We start from the raw sequence: 21,845 nt of genomic DNA on the forward strand, positions 1-21,845 counted from the left end.
CATTCGCCAATTTGAGCTCATCGGTTTTAGCTATGGAATTCAACATCTTCTGCTACAGTGAAAACATGTTAAGCACCAAAAGTCGATTAATGCCCCAGATTGTCCAACTTCATCCTTATCTAACTCAACAGCATTAAGTATTCCGCTCAGTTTTTCTTTCTCTGTTCAATATTTACACTTATATCCTTAGTGAATTCCACTGATTATAGGCTTCTTGTACATCAGTACAGAGGTCTTTGGCTGTCTCTTCAGATTCTATTGCTCCCTTCTCCCTCTTTGAATTTCCACTGCTTTAAGGTTAATTTACAGCTTTTGTGCAGAGTTATGCCAAAAGTCTTTTGGAGTCTAGGTATAGCACATTGAAGAATCTATTGCTCATGAGATCACCATTCCTCAAAAATGTCAAGGAGGCTGGTCAGGCAGAATCTTTCCCTTCTGAAGCTGTTTATTTGGTAGTTATCCTATAGCCAATCCTCATATTTTACCCAATAATTGATACCATCACTTTACCTTGTAATGACATAAAACCAAAGGAGTGTATAGTTGCACTGGCTAGTTTAGATATCTTTTTTGAAAATATTAGTTTGTTTCCAATTTTACAGGTGTACGACTCCATTTGTTTTGAGCCTTTTAGCATGTCACAGAGCTCCACCTCATTGATTTTACAGTTGTTATGCCTGTTTATATTATTTAATTGTGAAGGGCATGTTACCAATTCTTCCTTATTGAATACTTTAAGCAATCATGGAGTTTGTTTATGATTTTAGCATTGTCAGCATTATTGGGATACTTGCAATAAATGAGTAATATTCGCATCAAAATGATTTCCTTTCAGTTATAGATACTGGTAAATCATGTAGTGGTTTCATGTTTTTGTTCCAATATACATTTGTCCATTTAAAATTTGTCTGCCACTGCTTAATTCATTCAGCTCCCGTTGCATGTTGCTAATTTTCTTTTCACTTATAACCTACCCATATATCGGAATGGAACAAGCTGATTCCAAAGCAAAAAAAAGTGTTATTCAGATTTCAAACCTGTTGCTGAGCAGAGGAAGAACTGATTTGTACACTGGGTGAATAACTACAAACAGCAGAAAGCTGCTGAAGGTGCACCTCCTCAGAGAATTCACCACATTGGATGAATTTACAGTTTACGAAAAGCACTGCAGTATTTTTTCAAAATAATTTCTAATGTAAAACATTAGAGCAGAAATCATAAGTCTCAGCATTTTCTCATAAAACTCCAAAATCTTGTTATACTTTCATTTCTTACAAAAATGCTCAGCAAAAAGCTAAACTTCTAGAACAGCTCAAATTGAGCAGTTTATTATAAGTTACCTTTCACTGCAGCTACCTTACAATTTTGATTCTTCACTGCAGGGGTTGTCTGATCTAGCAATGAGCTGATTAGAGCCATTAATCTGAGATAGCAATCATGTACAGTAGCAACATTGATTATTCTTGGTGGATGAACATATGTCGCTAAATGTTCCTAAATGCAGCATTCTAACTCAAGCTGTGAATCAAACTGTTTCATACCTGGATTGTGGAAGTAAACTAGTTACTTTCTGTAGCTTTTGCTGCAGACAAATGATCTCTGCAGTGTATTTCTCCTCCAATTGTTTGCACTGTTGTTTATAAGAAGTCCTCAGACATTCTACTTCTTCTACATGTCGCTCCTCTAACTCTGCCTTCTGTTGGCAAAACTCCAGCTTTAGCTTTTCAATCTCTTCAAGCCGAGCTGACCGGACTCGTAGCTGCTCCTTAAGATCTAAACAACACAGGCAGATAAGCAAACTGGCATATTCCATTCCTTCATATAATTAATGAAACAAATTTTTAATATACTTGTTTCCCAAGTGCACTTCATTATTCTATTCATATAAATTGCAGTTTTCACTACCAACGTGATGAAAAAGTTGAAAGTTGTAAAATAAAGCTATATAGTTTACCATTAAGGTCTTGAGAACTAGCCCGTGAGCTTTCTATCTGCATTCGCAAACTAGCATTTTCTTCTTCAGTTTGCAGCTGCAAATTTACGTATGCAGCCTGGAGATCTTCAATCTGCAATTACAAGATTAAGAAATGAAATGTGGCAACCATTTACAATAAATACATTATCTATTCGAGGCTGACACATGGAAGTGGCCCGATATCATAAATAAAATACTTGCTTCAACCTCAGTAACTTTAGTTTTCAAATGATTAAATTCTCTCAGTCCTTTCATATTTGACTTGGTTCTAATTTTAAAGAAAAGAAATTATATAGCGCTTTTCACGACCTCGGGATGTCCAAAACGCTTTATAGGTAATTAAGTGCTTTGCATGCAGTCACTATTGCAATGTAGGAAACGCAGCAGACAACAAGGTCCCAGAAACAGCAATGAGCAAATAGATAACCTGTTGCGGTGATGTTGGGTGTGGGATAATTATTGGCCGGGATACCACAGCTCTTCTGCAAAATAGTGCCATGGGATGGCAGACGGGACCTTAGTTTAATGTCTCATCCAGAAGACAGCAGCTCTGACAGTGCAGTATAACACTGGAGTGCCTGCCTAGATCTTGTGCTAAAGGCTCTGGAGTGGTACTTGAATCCACAGCCTTCTGACAGCAAGAGTACCAACTGAGTCATGGTTAACATTAAGATTTTTTTTAAAGAAGAATTCAATCGACTAGCATTTTTTCAAAAAGTAGGCACTGCTTTTGAATATATTGAATTGCTTTGCTTACCTTTTTGCAATCATTAGTTAATTGTGTTTGAAGAACCATCAGTCGACTGTATTCCTCAAATAGTTTTCTTTGCAGTATCTGTAGATTTGTTTGCATTGCTTCAAAGCAAAAGATAAAGGTCAGTTAATCTCATTTAAAGTCTAACTATAGACCAAAGAAAATGTGGGAATTTGCTGTGTTTCAAAACTGTGAGGCTCTATTTAATGTTTAATTAGAAAACACAAAGTTCCAGAAGCATCTCATGATTTCTAATGCAGTCTCCAATTTTAAAAAAATTGTTCATATCAGACTTCCACATAAACCTGTTTCAATACTTAATAACTCAGAAACTGTTCCACTGTTATTGTCAGAATAATCAAAGAGGCAAATAAAATTGGAGCAAACTCAATAATTGCCTCAGCATGAAAAATGCAGCATACATTAGAAACATAGAAAACAGGTCCAGGAGTAGGCCATGCGACCCTTCGAGCCTTTACCATTATTCAATAAGATCATGGCTGATCATTCACCTCAGTACCCCTTTTCCAGCTTTCTCTCCATACCCCTTGATCTCTTTAGCCGTCAGGGCCATATCTAACTCCCTCTTGAATATATCTAACGAACTGGCATCAACAACTTTCTGCGGTAGAGAATTCCACAGGTTAACAACTCTCTGAGTGAAGAAGTTTCACCTCATCTCAGTCATAAATGGTTTACCCCTTATCCTTAGACTGTGACCCCTGGTTCTGGACTTCCCCCAACATCGGGAACATTCTTCCTGCATCTAACCTGTCCAGTCCAGTCAGAATTTTATATGTTTCTATGAGATCCCCTCTCATTCTTCTAAACTCCAGTGAATACAGGCCCAGTAGATCCAGTCTCTCCTCATATGTCAGTCCTGCCATCTCGGGAATCAGGCTGGTGAACCTTCGCTGCACTCCCTCAATAGCAAAAATGTCCTTCCTCAGATTAGGAGATCATTATTGAACAATATTCCAGGTGAGGCCTCACCAAGGCCCTGTACATTAAGACCTCCCTGCCCCTATACTCAAATCCCCTAGCTATGAAGGCCAACATATCATTTGCCTTCTGCACCGCCTGCTGTAGCTGCATGCCAACTTTCAATGACTGATGTACTATGACACCCAGGTCACATTGCACATCACCGTTTCCTAATCTGCCACCATTCAGATAATATTCTGCCTTCATGCTTTTGCCACCAAAGTGGATAACCTCACATTTATCCACATTATACTGCATCTGCCATGCATTTGCCCACTCACCTAACCTGTCCAAGTCACCCTGCAGCCTCTTAGCATCCTCCTCACAGCTCAAACTGCCATCCAGCTTAATGTCATCTGCAAACTTGGAGATATTACACTCAATTCCTTCATCTAAATCATTGATGTATATTGTAAATAGCCGGGGTCCCAGCACTGAGCCCCGCGGCACCCCACTAGTCACTGCCTGCCATTTTGAGAAGGACCCGTTTATCCCTACTCTCTGCTTTCTGTCTGCCAACCAGTTCTCTATCCACGTCAATACATTACCCCTAATACCATGTGATTTAATTTTGCACACTAATCTCTTGTGTGGGATCTTGTCAATAGCCTTTTGAAAGTCCAAAAACACTACATCCACTGGTTCTCCCTTGTCCACTCTACTAGTTACATCCTCAAAAAATTCTAGAAGTCAAGCATGATTTCCCTTTTATAAATCCATGCTGACTTGGACCGATCCTGTCACTGCTTTCCAAATGTCCTGCTATTTCATCTTTAATAATTGATTCCAACATTTTCCCCACTACTGATGTCAGACTAACCGGTCTATAATTCCCCGTTTTCTCTCTCCCTCCTTTTTTAAAAAGTGGTGTTACATTAGCTACCCTCCAGTCCATAGGAACTGATCCAGAGTCAATAGACTGTTGGAAAATGATCACCAATGGATCCACTATTTCTAGGGCCACTTCCTTAAGCACTCTGGGATGCAGACTATCAGGCCCCGGGGATTTATCGGCCTTCAAACCCATCAATTTTCCTAACACAATTTGCTGACTAATAAGGATTTCCTTCAGTTCCTCCATCTCGCTAGACCTTCGGTCCCCTAACACCAAAGTATTTGGTCAATTGGTCTGCCATTTCTTTGTTCCCTATTATAAATTCACCTGATTCTGACTGCAAGGGACCTATGTTTGTCTTCACCAATCTTTTTCTCTTCACATATCTATAAAAGCTTTTGCAGTCAGTTTTTATGTTCCCAGCAAGCTTCCTCTCATACTCTATTTACCCCATCCTAATTAAACCCTTTGTCCTCTTCTGCTGAATTCTAAATTTCTCCCAGTCCTCAGGTTTGCTGCTTTTTCTGGCCAATTTATATGCCTCTTCCTTGGATTTAACACTATCCCTAATTTCCCTTGTTAGCCACGGTTGAGCCATCTTTCCCATTTTGCTTTCACTCCAGACAGGGATGTACAATTGTTGAAGTTCATCCATGTTATCTTTAAATTTTTGCCATTGCCTCTCCACTGTCAACCCTTTAAGTATCATTCGCCAGTCTATTCTAGCCAATTCACATCTCATACCATCGAAGTTACCTTTCCTTAAATTCAAAATCCTAGTTTCTGAATTAACTGTGTCGCTCTCCATCTTAATAAAGAATTCTACCATATTATGGTCAGTCTTCCCCAAGAGGCCTCGCACAAGAAGATTGTTAATTAGTCCTTTCTCATTACACATCACCCAGTCTAGGATGGCCAGCTCTCTAGTTGGTTCCTCGACATATTGGTCTAGAAAACCATCCCTAATACACTCCAGGAAATCCTCCTCCACCGCATTGCTACCAGTTTGGTTAGCCCAATCTATATGTAGATTAAAGTCGCCCATGATAACTGCAGTACCTTTATTGCACGCATCACTAATTTCTTGTTTGATGCTGTCCCCAACCTCACTACTACTGTTTGGTGGTCTGTACACAACTCCCACTAGCGTTTTCTGCCTTTTGGTATTCTGGAACTCTACCCATACAGATTTCACATCATCCAAGCTAACGTTCTTCCTTACTATTGCGATAATTTCCTCTTTAACCAGCAACGCTACCACACCTCCTTTTCCTTTCTGTCTATCCTTCCTGAATGTTGAATACCCCTGGATGTCACCCTGGAGCCATGTCTCTGTAATCCCAATTAGATCATATTCATTAATAGCTGTCTGTGCAGTTAATTCGTCCACCTTATTACGAATACTCCTCGCATTGAGGCACAGAGCCTTCAAGCTTGTCTTTTTAACACACTTTGTCCCTTTAGAATTTTGCTGTAATTAGGCACCTGTAGATGATGATTTTTCATGGACCATGATTTCTGTGATCAGAATGTTCTTTTCCATGGTGATATACTAAACATAACGAGTCATTAATAATTTTCATTTATACTTTTGATAAATTGTCAGATTATACTTTTCTTGTACATATATATTTTTTTTACAAGCAAGAATACTATGCACATTAGCAAAACAAAAGTTCATGCAGTCATATCACATCACTTCAGAATATCAAATAGGTACCATGTTATCAGATGGATTTCCCCGAAACAGAGCACAATAGAATTCAGAAGGTTTAACAGATGAGTTTGTAATTAAACTACTGGAGAGCAAACAGAAGCGTGGAATTATCTAGGTATCATATGGAGAAAAACTTCAGCATTAACTTGATGGGTGAATCTGGCTTGTTGCTGTGCTGTAACATTCTATGATTCTATACTAAACTTAATACTCGCTATATTGCATCCTGGTAATCAACTGTCAGCTTGGACACCACCAACTTAACGATTAGATCACAATTACTAACTTTTTACTCATTATATTAGAACAGAGGCAATTAAAATTGAAGTAAAGGGGATGGTCATTTACATATGGCATACACCTGATGCCATCACAAAATATCCAAATAGAACAGCCACCACAAAACCAATGATTGGTGTAATCTACCTTGGGCCTGGATTTTGCAGTGGGTATGGCGGTGTACTCAGAGTATAGAAACATAGAAACATAGAAAATAGGTGCAGGAGCAGGCCATTCAGCCCTTCTAGCCTGCACCGCCATTCAATGAGTTCATGGCTGAACATGAAACTTCAGTACCCCCTTCCTGCTTTCTCGCCATAACCCTTGATCCCCCGAGTAGTAAGGACTTCATCTAACTCCCTTTTGAATATATTTAGTGAATTGGCCTCAACTACTTTCTGTGGTAGAGAATTCCACAGGTTCACCACTCTCTGGGTGAAGAAGTTTCTCCTCATCTCGGTCCTAAATGGCTTACCCCTTATCCTCAGACTGTGACCCCTGGTTCTGGACTTCCCCAACATTGGGAACATTCTTTCTGCATCTAACCTGTCTAAACCCGTCAGAATTTTAAACGTTTCTATGAGGTCCCCTCTCATTCTTCTGAACTCCAGTGAATACAAGCCCAGTTGATCCAATCTTTCTTGATAGGTCAGTCCCGCCATCCCGGGAATCAGTCTGGTGAACCTTCGCTGCACTCCCTCAATAGCAAGAATGTCCTTCCTCAAGTTAGGAGACCAAAACTGTACACAATACTCCAGGTGTGGCCTCACCAAGGCCCTGTACAACTGTAGCAACACCTCCCTGCCCCTGTATTCAAATCCCCTCGCTATGAAGGCCAACATGCCATTTGCTTTCTTAACCGCCTGCTGTACCTGCATGCCAACCTTCAATGACTGATGTACCATGACACCCAGGTCTCGTTGCACCTTCCCTTTTCCTAATCTGTCACCATTCAGATAATAGTCTGTCTCTCTGTTTTTACCACCAAAGTGGATAACCTCACATTTATCCACATTATACTTCATCTGCCATGCATTTGCCCACTCACCTAACCTATCCAAGTCACTCTGCAGCCTAATAGCATCCTCCTCGCAGCTCACACTGCCACCCAACTTAGTATCATCCGCAAATTTGGAGATACTGCATTTAATCCCCTCGTCTAAATCATTAATGTACAATGTAAACAGCTGGGGCCCCAGCACAGAACCTTGCGGCACTCCACTAGTCACTGCCTGCCATTCTGAAAAGTACCCGTTTACTCCTACTCTTTGCTTCCTGTCTGACAACCAGTTCTCAATCCACGTCAGCACACTACCCCCAATCCCATGTGCTTTAACTTTGCACATTAATCTCTTGTGTGGGACCTTGTCGAAAGCCTTCTGAAAGTCCAAATATACCACATCAACTGGTTCTCCTTTGTCCACTTTACTGGAAACATCCTCAAAAAATTCCAGAAGATTTGTCAAGCATGATTTCCCTTTCACAAATCCATGCTGACTTGGACCTATCATGTCACCATTTTCCAGATGCACTGCTATGACATCCTTAATAATTGATTCCATCATTTTACCCACTACTGAGGTCAGGCTGACCGGTCAAAACCTCCTTTGAATTCCACCGCAAGTTTGGGATTTCCGCATGCACTTACGCATAAGCGTAATCCGAAACTTGTGGTCTGTCAACTAGTGGCGCAGAGTTAAACTATTTACCCCCCCCGACTGGCCAGCAATTATGTACGGAAATGTTATAGTTGATGCAAACGTAAGGGAATATCTGAGGCATGTTTTAAAGTTTCATCTTGGAAATCATACACACATCAAATATTTTTTTCAATGTTTCTGCAAATAGTTTTAATGAGGTTGAAAATTATGATCAAAACTTAAATTTTTAGAGAAGTTAGTGGAATGAAGCGAATTAGGAATTAAATTGCAATCCTGCAAATTGTAATAACTTAAGAACATAAGAAATAGAGCAAGAGTAAGCCATTGGCCCCTCGAGCCTGCTCCGTCACTCAATACGATCATGGCTGATCTGATCTTGGGCTCAGCTCCACTTCCCTGCTCATTCCCTATAACCCTTCACTCCCTTATCATCAAAAATCTGTCTATCTCCACCTTAAATATATTTCCATGACCCAGCCTCCACAGCTCTCTGGGGTAGAAAATTCCAAAGATTAATGACCCTCTGATTCCCCCATGAGGGAAAATATCCTCTCTGCATCTACCCTGTCAAGCCCCCTCAGAATCTTACACATTTCAATAAGATCACCTCTCATTCTTCCAAACTCCAATGAGTATAGGCCCAACATGCTCAACCTTTCTTCATAAGACAACCGTACACGGTACTCCAAGTGTGGTCTCACAGTTGTAGCAGGACTTTCCTACTTTTATACTCCATCCCCTTGCAATAAAGTCCAACATTCCATTTGCCTTCCTAATTACTTGTTGTATCTGCATGCTAACTTTTTGTATTTCATGTACAAGGCCTCTCAGAACCCTCTATGCAGCAGCATTTTGTAATCTCTCCCCATTTAAATAATAATTTACTTTTTGATTTTTCCTACCAAAGTGGATAACCTCACATTTTCCCACATTATACTCTATTTGCCAAATTTTTGTCCACTCACTTAGCCTATCTATATCCCTTTGCAGATTATTTCCATCCTCTTCATAACTTGCTTTCCCACCTATCTTTGTGTCATCAGCAAATTTGACTACATGATACTCGGTCCCTTCATCCAAGTCATTGATGTAGATTGTAAATAGTTGAGGCCCCAGCACTGATCCCACTAGTTACAGATTGCCAACCTGAAACTGACCCATTTATCCCAACTCTCTGTTTTCTGTTAGTTAGCCAATTCTCTATCCATGCTTCTGGAAATCCAAGTACATAACATCTATTGGTTCCCCTTTATCTGCCCTGCTCGTTACATCCTCAAAGAACTCCAGCAAATTTGTCAAACATGATTTCCTTTTCATAAAACCATGCTGACTCTGCTTTACTGTATTATAATTTTCTAAATGTCCTGCAACTATTTCCTTAATAATGGACTCCAGCATTTTTCCAATGACAGATGTTAAGCTAACTGGTCTATACTTTCCTGCTATCTGTCTCCCTCCTTTCTTAAATTGGGGTGTTACATTTGTGGTTTTTCAATCTGCTGTGATCTCTCCTGAATCCAGGAAATTTTGGTAGATTACAACCAATGCATCCACTATCTCTGCAGTCACTTCTTTTCAATTTGATTTTCAAATCTGATTTCAGGATTCCATTAAATCGGATTCCGGATGCCCTTTGGAAATTATTAAATTCTAATTCCGCTTTGTGATTGGAGGACCAGGCCCATGTGATCTCAGGTACGCATCCGCACAGGCTGCATTCCTGGGATCCGTGGGCTTTAACTCTGCCCTCCGCCTCGCAAGACCGCAAGGTTTCACAGGAGGGCCGTCATCAAGTAGTTGTGTATTCCTTTCGCAGGTCAGAAACATAATCCAGAGATACACCTCTGACCACGCCCCTTATTCTTTTAAGTTAGTTCAACCACCATAGATAAACAGGATTATCTATCACCCGATGGGAAGGGAGAGAACAGCCTAGGCACAAACATTAAGAACATAAGAAATAGGAAGAGTAGGCCATATGGCCCCTCGAGCCTGCTCCACATTCAAGATCATGGCTGATCTGATCATGGACTCAGCTCCACTTCCCCGCCCACTCCCCATAACCCCTTATCCACTTATCGTTTTAAAAATAATGTCTATTTCTGTCTTAAATTTATTTAATGTCCCAGCTTCCACAACTCTCTGAGGCAGTGAATTCCACAGATTTACAACCCTCAAAGAAATGTCTCCTCATCGCAGTTTTAAATGGGCGGCCCCTTATTCTAAGATCATGCCCTCTAGTTCCAGTCTCCCCCATCAGTGGAAACATCCTCTCTGCATCCACCTTGTCAAGCCCCCTCATAATCTGATACATTTCGATAAGATCACCTCTCATTCTTCTAAATTCCAATGAGTAGAGGCCCAACCTACTCAACCTTTCCTTAAGTCAACCCCCTCATCTCCATAATAAACCTAGTGAATCTTCTCTGAACTGCCTCCAAAGCAAATATATCATTTCGTAAATATGGAAACCAAAACTGCACGCAGTATTCCAGGTGTGGCCTCACCAATACCCTGTTATAGCTGTAGCAAGACTTCCCTGGGAGACCGAGGCCCAGATAAATGGGCGCGGAGATCGGGAGGAAAAACAAAGCAACGAGAGGATCGTGGCCCAGATAAAAGGGCATGGAGATCGGGAGGAGCAAGAAAGCAACGGGAGATCGAGGCTCAGATAAAAGGGCGCGGAGATCAGGAGGAACCTGCTGCTGCAGGGTCAAAAAGTTAAAAAATTGAAATCGAAGTGTGACGTCACAGCCAAGCGAGTAAGTGATTGGCTGGTGGATTGGTGAGTATTTTTCATTTTCTTTTCTGTAGGAAACCTTTGGCATTGTTGCAAGTAGGATCTGCAAGTAAATATGTGTGATCTTTATTTTCTAAGGAGAGCCAATTAATTAAATCGGCTGTTTGCTGAGTAGCAGCTGGGTGTGTTGTGCTAACGTTGAGAGTTTATTTTTGCTTGATAGTTCTGAATTTAACTAGAGGGATGGCAGAGCAGCTCAGTCCCATGGACTGCACATCCCGTGGCATGTGGGAAGTCTCAGATGCTTCACGGAGCCGGGACGACCGTGTGCTGGAGGTGTCTCCAGCTGCACCAACTCGAACTCCGTGTTTTGGAGCTTGAGCAGCAGCTGGGATCACTGCGGTGCATCCGTGAGACGGAGAGCAACGTGGATAGCACGCTTCTAGAGGTGGTCACCCCACAGCTTAAGAGTGTGCAGGCAGATAGGGTTAGGGTGACCCGTGGACAGAAGAGGAGGACTAGGCAGGTAGCGCAGGCGTCCCCTGAGTCAATCACGCTCTCCAACTGTTCTGAGTACCGGTGAGGGCGATGGTAGCTCTGGGGAGTGCAACCAGAGCCAAGTCCATGGCACCATGGGTGGCTCAGCTGCACAGGGGGGAAGGAAAAAGAATGGAAGAGCTTTAGTGGTAGGGGATTCAATAGTCAGGGGAGCAGACAGACGTTTCTGCAACCGCAGACGTGACTCCAGGATGGTATGTTGCCTTCCTGATGCCAGGTTCAAGGATGTCACTGAGCGGCTGCAGGGCATTCTGCGAGGAGAGGGTGAACAGCCAGAGGTCGTGGTCCACATCGGTACCAATGACATAGGTAGGAAGAGGAATGAGGTCCTGCAGGCAGAGTTTAGGGAGCTAGGAGAGAGATTAAAAGCAGGACCTCAAAGGTAGTAATCTCCAGATTACTCCCAGTGCACGAGCTAGTGAGTACAGAAATAGGAGGATAGAGCAGATGAATACGTGGCTGGAGAGATGGTGCAGGCAGGAGGGCTTTATTTTCCTGAGGCATTGGGACCGCTTCTGGGGGAGGTGGGACCTGTACTATCCGGACGGGTTGCACCTCAACAGAGCCGGGACCAATATCCTCGCGGGTAGTGCTGTTAGGAAGGGTTTAAACTAGCTTAGCAGGGGGATGGGAACCTGAAAATAGATTTAAGTAGGGAGGGGAGAAAAGCTGGAATTAGAAAGCAAAAATAAAGATAGTGAGTTTGAAGGAGAGAGGAAACAAGCAGGAAAAAAGGGTAAAAAAAACTTAAAGGCACTTTGTCTAAATGCACGTAGCATTTGTAACAAAATAGATGAGTTGACGGCACAAATTGAGACAAATAGGTATGATCTGATAGCCATTACAGAGACATGGTTGCAAGGTGACCAGGATTGTGATTTAAATATTCAGGGATATTTGACAATCCAGAAGGACAGAAAGGAAAAGAAGGTGGGGTAGCTCTATTGATAAAGGATGGAATCACTGCAATAGTGAGAAACAATATTGGCTCAAATGGTAAGGATGTTGAAACAGTTTGGGTGGAGATAAGGAATGTTAAGAGGAAAAAGTCACTGGTGGGTGTAGTCTATAGGCCCCCTAACAGTAGCAACTCTGTTGGTCAGAGCATAAACCAGGAAATATTGGGGGCTTGTAAAAAGGGAACAGCAATAATCATGGGTGATTTTAACCTATGATTAATGGGTGATTGGACAAATCAAATGTCAGGGTAGCCTTGAGGAGGAGTTCATAGAGTGCATAAGGGACGGGTTCCTTGAGCAGTATGTAACGGAACCAACCAGGGGACAGGCTATCTTAGATCTAGTCCTGTGTAATTAGACAGAATTAATAAACAATCTCCTAGTAAAGGATCCTCTTGGAATGAGTGATCATAGCATGATTTAATTTCAAATTCAGATGGAGAGTGAGAAAAAGTTGGATCTCTAACCAGCGTACTAAGTTTAAATAAAGGAGACTATGAAGGTAAGAGGGCAGAGTTGGTTAAAGTGGACTGGGAAAATAGATTAAATTGTAAGACGGTTGATGAACAGTGGTGTACATTTAAGGAGATATTTCACAACTTTCAAGAAAATTATATTCCAGTGAGGAGGAAAGGGTGTAAGAGAAAAGATAGCCATCTGTGGCTAACAAAAGAAATAAAGGACAGTATCCAATTAAAAACAAGGGCATACAAAGTGGCCAAAACTAGTGGGAGGACAGCAGACTGGGAAGCTTTTCAATGCCAGCAAAGAATGATTTAAAAAATGATTAGGAATGGGAACTTTGGTAAATTACAACTAATATATCCACAATCCCTGCCACTACTTATCTTAAGACCCTAGGATGCAAGCCGTCAGGTCCAGGGGATTTAACTGCCTTTAGTCCCATAATCTTACCGAGTACCACCTCCTTAGTGATTGTGATTGTGATTGTGTTATTCTCCAAGTCTGACATACAAAGCTTTGTGTTGGACAGTGCCACAGTTGTTTGACTGCTATATGTTTGGAAATCACAATCCTGTCTCTTTTATAGTCAGTCAGAGAAATAGAAAAAATCAGCAGCTCCAAGCAGTAACCCGGTTTGTAAAATTTGTGCTGGTTTACGCACCTATAAGCAGGACCATTCAGCAGGAATATTTTTGTCTCTATTTCAAAAGAGAAGTTAATTGCCTTTGTTCAACTGAATTAGATTTTAGATAATAAATAACCATGTGTTATTTTATAACTGTATTAAATAGTTCTTATTTGATAACTTTGCTCCCATCACTCAATCCAGAATCAGAAGTTCTCAATAAGAATGTTTAATATCAAACACAAAAGTTGTCACAGCTGCTAACAGAGTTGCTGAAGTGCTAAAACCGTTCAGATCCAAAAAGGACAAGCAGCATCGTGGGAGGAACAAATAAAATGCTTCGAGTATGGACTCTTCCTCAGACGTTCCGAGAAAAAGTCCATACTTGAAATACTTCATCTGTTCTCTCCACGGATGCTGTCTGATGTGTGGTTTTTGTTTCAGATTTAACATAACACAAGAACATAACATAAGAATTAGGAGTAGAGTATATTTACTAGAACTCTTATGGCCTTGCTCTGGAACACGTGTACAGAAAAGTCAGAGTGAAACAAACCAAGAGAGGGAATGCAATAAGCAGAGAAGTGGAGCTGTTGGGTGAAGTGGGAACTAGAGCAGGACCTGAGGTACGGATTGAAACAAGAGCGAAAGAGTTGTTTCCCTACTATGTGGCAACTGGAAGCTGTAAGACTAGGGCTGAAGTTCGGAATAAGAATGGCATGTGGAAAGCCATTCAACCCATTTTAGTTCACCCACCCAAAAAAACCTTCGGCTTCCTTAAGCCCCTTACTGCAGCATCTGGACCCAACACTCCATTGCAGCATCTATTGTTTTTAAAAAACAGTTCCAAGGGTTTTAGCCTCCACTCCTCTACCTGGAAATCTATTCCATCTTTAATAATTAAAAAATCCAGACGCCAGTTCTAAATTTGCCCTTTACTAGCTTCAACTTGTATCCTCCTGTAGTACTCTTGCAATTTTAAGTAATATTTCAGATTTACCTTTTCCATACCACCTTTTTCTTTTATTTCTAAGATCACCTCTCAGTTTTCTTCTTTTAAAGATGAATACTTCAAGTTTCTCCAGTCTTCCCTCAGAACTCAAACCTCTGATATTAAGAACCCAGCACTTGAATGTCTCATTGATCATGGTACTCAAAGTGTACGGTGAATGTATTATATTGTTCAAGCTGACTTCCTCATGCTTGTAATCTACTGATTTTATTCTATAATTCAGTATTCTATTTGCTTTATTTGCTTGTTTGCAGAGAATTGAGTTTACCAAGGGCTCTAAGATCTCTTTCAATTTCTTCAGACCTATTGTTCCATAATTTATCAAGACAAAACAACAAAAATAAATTCATGTCAATATAAATGTTGCTATACTTTTGTCCGATATATGCAGTATGTTACACTGGTCCTCATAAAATGTTACTTGCTGTACGAATGTCATCCAACTTATCTTGTATGTTGTGCTGCTCCCTCAAAATCAACTCTACCTTCTGATTTGGCATCATCTGCAAATTTGCATCGAGTTTCTGAATCCAAGTCAATACCGATCACTGGGACTCCGCACTTCTCCGCCTCCACCACTTGACGTAACTTCTCCAACATGTGTCCACTGCTTTCTACCCCTTCAGTCAATTTCTTAATCATAGAATCATAGAAATTTACAGCACAGGAGGCCATTTCGGCCCATCATGTCCGCGCCGGCAGACCAAGAGCTAATCCTGGAGGTCCCAGCAGGTTGGAAAACTGCAAATGAACGCCCCTATTCAAAAAAGGAGGCAGACAAAAAACAGGAAACTATAGACTAATTAGTCTAACATCTGTGGTTGGGAAAATGTTGGAGTCCATTATTAAAGCAGTAACAGGACATTTGGAAAAGCAAAATTCGGTCAGGCAGAGTCAGCATGGATTTATGAAGGGGAAGTCATGTTTGACAAATTTGCTAGAAATCTTTGAGGATGTAACAAACAGGGTGGATAAAGGGGAACCAGTGGATGTGGTGTATTTGGACTTCCAGAAGGCATTTGATAAGGTGCCACACAAAAGGTTACTGCACAAGTTAAAAGTTCACGGGGTTGGGGGTAATATGTTAGCATGGATAGGAGATTGGCTAACAAATAGAAAACAGAGTCGGGATAAATGGTTCATTCTCTGGTTGGCAATCAGTAACTAGTGGGGTGCCGCAGAGATCAGTGCTGGGACCCCAACTATTTACAATCTATATTAATGACTTAGAAGAAGGGACTGAGTGTAACGTAGCCAAGTTTGCTGACAATACAAAGATGTGAGGGAGGAAAAGCAATGTGTGAGGAGGATATAAAAATCTGCAAAAGGACATAGACAGGCTAAGTGAGTGGGAAAATTTGGCAGATGGAGTATAATGTTGGAAAGTGTGAGGTCCTGCACTTTGGCAGAAAAAAAATCAAAGAGCAAGTTATTATTTAAATGGAGAAAAATTGCAAAGTGCTGCAGTACAATGGGACCTGGGGGTACTTGTGTATGAAACACAGAAGGATAGTATGCAGGTACAGCAAGTGATCAGGAAGGCCAATGGAATCCTGGCATTTATTGCAAAGGGGATGAAGTATAAAAGCAGGGAAGTTTTGTTACAGCTGTACAGGGTATTGGTGAGGCCACACCTGGAATACTGCGTACAGTTTTGGTTTCCATATTTACGAAAGGATATGCTTGTTTTGGAGGCAGTTCAGAGGAGGTTTACTAGGTTGATTCCGGGGATGAGGGAGTTGACTTATGAGGAAAGGTTCAGTAGATTGGGCCTCTACTCATTGGAATTCAGAAGAATGAGAGGTGATCTTATCGAAACGTATAAGATTATGAGGGGCTTAACAAGCTGGAAGTAGAGAGGCTGTTTCCACTGGTGGGGGAGACTAGAACTAGAGGACATGATCTTAGAATAAGGGGCCACCCATTTAGAACTGAGATGAGGAGAAATTTCTTCTGAGGGTTGTGAATCTGTGGAATTTGCTGCCTCAAAGAGAGCTGTGGAAGCTGGGACATTAAATAAATTTAAGACAGAAATAGACAGCTTCTTAAATGATAAGGGGTTATGGGGAGCGGGCAGGGAAGTGGAGCTGAGTCCATGATCAGATCAGCCATGATCTTATTGAATGGCGGAGCAGGCTCGAGGGACCGTAAGGCCTACTCCTGCTCCTATTTCATATGTTCTTATGTTCCTATGTAATCCCAGTTTCCAGCTGTTGGTCCGTAGCCCTGTAGGTTACAGCACTTTAAGGGCACATCCAAGTATCTTTTAAATGTGGTGAGGGTTTCTGCCTCCACCGCCCTTTCAGGAAGTGAGTTCCAGACCCTCAACACCCTCTGGGTGAAGACATTTCCACTCATATCTCCTCTAAACTTCTGCCCAATTACTTTAAATCTATGCCCCCTGGTTGTTGACCTCTCTGCCAAGGGAAACAGGTCCTTCCTATTCACTCTATCCAGACCCCTCATAATTTTATACACCTCAATCAGGTCTCCCCTTAGCTTCCTCTGTTCCAAAGAAAACAGATCCAGCATCTCCAATCTTTCCTCATAGCCAAAATTCTCTAGTCCGGGCAAAATTCTTGTAAACCTCCTCTGCAGCCTTTCCAGTGCAATCACATATTTCCTGTAATGCGGTGACCATAACAGCACTCCAGCTGCGGCCTAACCAGTGTTTTATACAGTTCAAGCATAATCTCCTTTTTTTTTTTGAAATTCGTAGCCAATCGTTCCAATTCTTTGTCAAATCACAAACGCCAGAGGTCACCTTGGGCCCATTCAAGGATCACTCTGCGCCAATGCTCTTAGCCAAAAGGCCTAGAGCCACTGCACTGTTCCTGGAAGTACTGCAATACCAGGTTCGTGCCATGGAGGTGGATGGGTCAGGTCCCCCACACACCTCCGTGGAGGTGGATGGGTCAAGCCACCCCACCCACCTCCTATTTCCAAAAAAGCAAGCATATACCTTCCTGATCCAGGGAGAACCACCCCGGGGTTATGGTGGTTACTCCCCTGTCAGGTCAGTTACGCATGATCTTAGCCAAAAGGCCGAGAAGCGAATAATCTCCTTGCTCTTGTATTCCATGCCTCGACTTAAAAAGGCAAGTTTTCCATATGCCTTCTTAACCACCTTATCTACCTGGCCTGCTACCTTCAGGTGTAGTGGATCTGCACTCCCAAGTTCCTTTGCTCCACTACACCTTTCAGTGTCACACCATTTAATGTGTATTCCCTTACCTTGTTGGACCTCCTTAAATGTATTACCTCACAGTTATCCGGATTGAACTCCATTTGCCACTGTTCTGCCCACCTGACCAGTACATTGATATCTTCCTGCAGTCCGCAGCGTTCTTTTTCATCATCAACCACACAGCCTATTTTAGTGCCTTCTGCAAACTTCTTAATCATACCCCCAACATTCAAGTCCAAGTCATTGATATATACCACAAAAAGCAAGGGACACAGCACTGAGCCCTACAGAACCCCACTGGATACAGCCTTTCAGTCACAAAAACACCCAACAATCATTACCCTTTGCTTCCTGCCACCGAGCCAATTTTGGATCAAACTTGCCACTTTGCCCTGGATCCCATGGGCTATTACTTTCGTGACCAGTCTGCCATGTGACCAGACCCCTCCTAATTAAACCCTTTGTCCTCCTCTGCTGAATTCTAAATTTCTCCCAGTTTGCTGCTTTTTCTGGCCAATTTATATGCCTCTTCCTTGGATTTAACACTATCCCTAATTTCCCTTGTTAGCCACTGTTGAGCCACCTTCCCCGTTTTATTTTTACTCCAGACAGGGATGTACAATTGTTGAAGTTCATCCATGTGCTCAGTAAATGTTTGCCATTGTCTATCCACTGTCAACCCTTTAAGTATCATTTGCCAGTCTATTCTAGCCAATTCACGACTCATACCATCGAAGTTACCTTTCCTTAAGTTCAGGACCCTAGTCCACTCTCCAGCTTAATAACGAATTCTACCATATTATGGTCACTCTTCCCCAAGGGGCCTCCCACAACAAGATTGCTAATTAGTCCTTTCTCGTTGCACATCACCCAATCTAGGATGACCAGCCCTCTAGTTGGTTCCTCGACATATTGGTCTAGAAAACCATCCCTAATACACTCCAGGAAATCCTCCTCTACCGTACTGCTACCAGTTTAGTTAGCCCAATCTATATGTACATTAAAGTCACCCATGATAACTGCTGTACCTTTATTGCACGCATCCCTAATTTCTTATTTGATGCTGTCCCCAACTTCACTACGACTGTTTGGTGGTCTGTACACAACTCCCACTAGCGTTTTCTGCCCTTTGGTATTCCGCAGCTCTAGCCATGCAGATTCCGCATCATCCAAGCTAATGTCCTTCCTTACTATTGCGTTAATTTCTTCTCTAACCAGCAATGCTACCCCGCCTCCTTTTCCTTTCTGTCTATCCTTCCTGAATGTTGAATACCCCTGGATGTTGAGTTCCCAGCCTTGGTCACCCTGGAGCCATGTCTCTGTAATCCCAATTATATCATATTCGCTAATAGCTGCCTGCACAGTTAATTCATCCACCTTATTACGAATACTCCTTGCATTGAGGCTCTGAGCCTTCAGGCTTGTCTTTTTAAAACACACTTTGTCCCTTTAGACTTTTGCTGTAATGTGGCCCTTTTTGATTTTTGTCTTGTGTTTCTTTGCCCTCCACTTTTACTTTTCTTCTTTCAATCTTTTGCTTCTGCCCCATTTTACTTCCCTGTGTCTCCCTGCATAAGTTCCCATCCCCCTACCATATTAGTTTAACCCCTCCCCAACAGCACTAGCAAGCACTCCCCCCTAGGACATTGGTTCCAGTCCTGCCCAGGTGCAGACCGTCCAGTTTGTACTGGTCCCACCTCCCTCAGAACCGGTTCCAATGTCCCAGGAAATTGAATCCCTCCCTCCTGCACCACTCCTCAAGCCACGTATTCATCTTAGCTATCCTGCAATTCCTACTCTGGCTCGCATGTGGCACTGTTAGCAATCCTGAGATTACTACCTTTGAATTTAACTCCTAGCTCCCTAAATTCAGCTTGTCGGACCTCATCCTGTTTTTTTTAAACCTATATCGTTGGTACCAATATGCACCAATCTGCTGTTGAAACCTTTATTCATGCCTTTGTCACTTCAGAGTCTATTACTCTAATGCTTTCCATGAACTTCAACCTAGCCAAAACTCTGCTGACCACATACTATCCCATACCAAGTCATGCTCGCCCATCACATCTGTCCTTGCTGATCCACATAGGCTCCCAGTCCCCAATGCCTCAAATTTTAAATTCTCATCCTTGTGTTTAAATCCCTATATGGCTCAATTCCTCCCTCTTTCTGTAACCCCCTCCTGTACGTTTTGTTCCTCCAACTCTGGCCTCTTGTAAATCACCTCCTCTCTTTGCCTCACCACTGGTGGCCATGCTCTCTGCCACACAAGTCCCACTCTCTAATTACCTCCCTAAAGCCCTCTGCCTTTCCACTTCCCTACCTTCCTCAAAGCCCACCCCTTTGATCAAGTTTTTGGTCATTCCTTGTAATCTCTCCTTTAGCTCTGTGTCCATTTTCCTTACATCTCTGAAGCACTTCAGATCATTTTCTACATTAAAGGTGCCACATAAATGCAAACTGTTCTGATAAGATTGCATCTCTGGACAGTCCCATCTGTTGAAGATGGGATTACTTATCAACCAGTGAATGGGCAATTAATGAGAATGTTGGAGAAGTCAAGTCTTGAGAAGCCTTAAGATGTGGATGACAATTTTAGTGGTGGAGAGTTATAGACAGAGGTGGAAATAGGCAGTCATGGTTAGGAAATTAGTAAACCCATTAGCTATCTTTTTGTGAAAGTAGTAAGTGTATCTGTACATTTCATTTTATCTCCTTATGGTTGTTCTCTTTGCTTTGGTCAATCCAATAAACGTTTATGGAAATTGCAATCCATAAAATGTAAATATAAATGCAGAGAGCTAAAATAGAGCCAAATTGCAGTAGGCAGTTCTGATGAAGGGTTTCAGCCGAAGCATGGGCCCAGATTTTGCGATGGGTAATGACAGTCAGCGCTCACCATCATTACCCCTTTGAAACTGACCGTAACTTCAGGATTTAGCGCATGCGCATCTAAACGCGGATATCCTGAAGTTTCGATCAGTCATTCACTGCTCTGAGCTTTTATGTGAACCTCCCCGCTCCCATAACTGGCAGTGAAACTGATGAAAACTTTTCCACGCTAATATAGCTGTTAAATACTCCGTTAAATGTTAAGCCTTGTTGAAATAGGTGCAACTAAGGTTTTAACAGTGTACTGACTGCTAAACAAATGCTTTGGCCCTGAAAAACTATTTTTTATATTTGTGGAATGTCAAATGTCTCCATGATGATAAACATTTAATTTTTTTCTAAAAGCATAAAAGAACATTTTTAAAGATTGTTCATGATATTTCAACTTCGACCTTATCCCCATGTCAAAGTCGCAATCTTTATTTTACTCCCTTACATTTTAAAAAGTCTGGATAAAAGCAGGCTCGCATTTCCTGCTTTCTGTCTGAGAATTCTTCAATATGATTGGCTGCTTAGACAACTTGCTGGCATCACAGCAGCTCTTCAATGGGAAACACCGTGATAGAGTGCTGCAATCAACTGAACATCAAAAAAGGAACATTTCTCGCCCCAGAGATCACGAGATTTCTGTGGGCAGCATTCTTCAGGCCAGCAGCGAGCCCCTTTGCTTCGCAACTGACTGCAAATTATAGTCCATTAACTCTTGTTTTTTTTTTTTCCAGACGCTGACTAAACTGTTGTGAATATCCAGCATTTCCTGTTTTATTTTAACTTGCCAGCGGTCGCATTTTTAAAAAATTTACACAAAATCCAAATGTTCTGAAACATAAATCAATGCAGGTTTCCTAATTCACAATATGTGTACTGTCACACAGAGGTCAGGTTTTAGATATAATGAGAGTATATAAATGGGACATTAATTCAATATCTTTGTGTGGATCTGTTAGTCTTAGCAGTTGCATAGTTATGAGATACAACTCCAGAAAGCAGCTTACCTCTTGCTTCTTCAGTGAGGTCCTTATGCACCTGGCTTTCCATTTCAATATGTTCTGTATTTCCCAATGCTAACATTTCCTCAGACTGATCCTCATATTCTCTTTTTTCTACTGAATAATCTTCATCTAGTACACTGGCAAATGACTGTACAAACCAAAATACTGAATTCAGACAATGTCAAACACAAAAACATTGCAGCTACAGAA

General features: G+C 41.7%; 1 protein-coding gene and 1 pseudogene across 1 annotated transcript in view; both read right to left on the reverse strand.

The window, feature by feature from the left end:
* Positions 1-21,845, reverse strand: part of akap9 (A kinase (PRKA) anchor protein 9) — a 353,045-nt gene that overhangs the window by 208,976 nt on the left and 122,224 nt on the right. The window contains exons 12-15 of the mRNA XM_070880224.1: positions 21,639-21,783; positions 2,733-2,830; positions 1,955-2,066; positions 1,542-1,773 (exon numbers count right to left, since the gene is read on the reverse strand). Coding sequence (XP_070736325.1) covers positions 1,542-1,773; positions 1,955-2,066; positions 2,733-2,830; positions 21,639-21,783 — 587 coding nt within the window. The remainder of the gene's footprint in view (positions 1-1,541; positions 1,774-1,954; positions 2,067-2,732; positions 2,831-21,638; positions 21,784-21,845) is intronic.
* On the reverse strand, positions 17,383-17,621 carry LOC139264871 (U2 spliceosomal RNA; annotated as a pseudogene).

Source organism: Pristiophorus japonicus, chromosome 5 (assembly GCF_044704955.1).
Source record: "Pristiophorus japonicus isolate sPriJap1 chromosome 5, sPriJap1.hap1, whole genome shotgun sequence".
Lineage (NCBI taxonomy): Eukaryota > Metazoa > Chordata > Chondrichthyes > Pristiophoridae > Pristiophorus > Pristiophorus japonicus.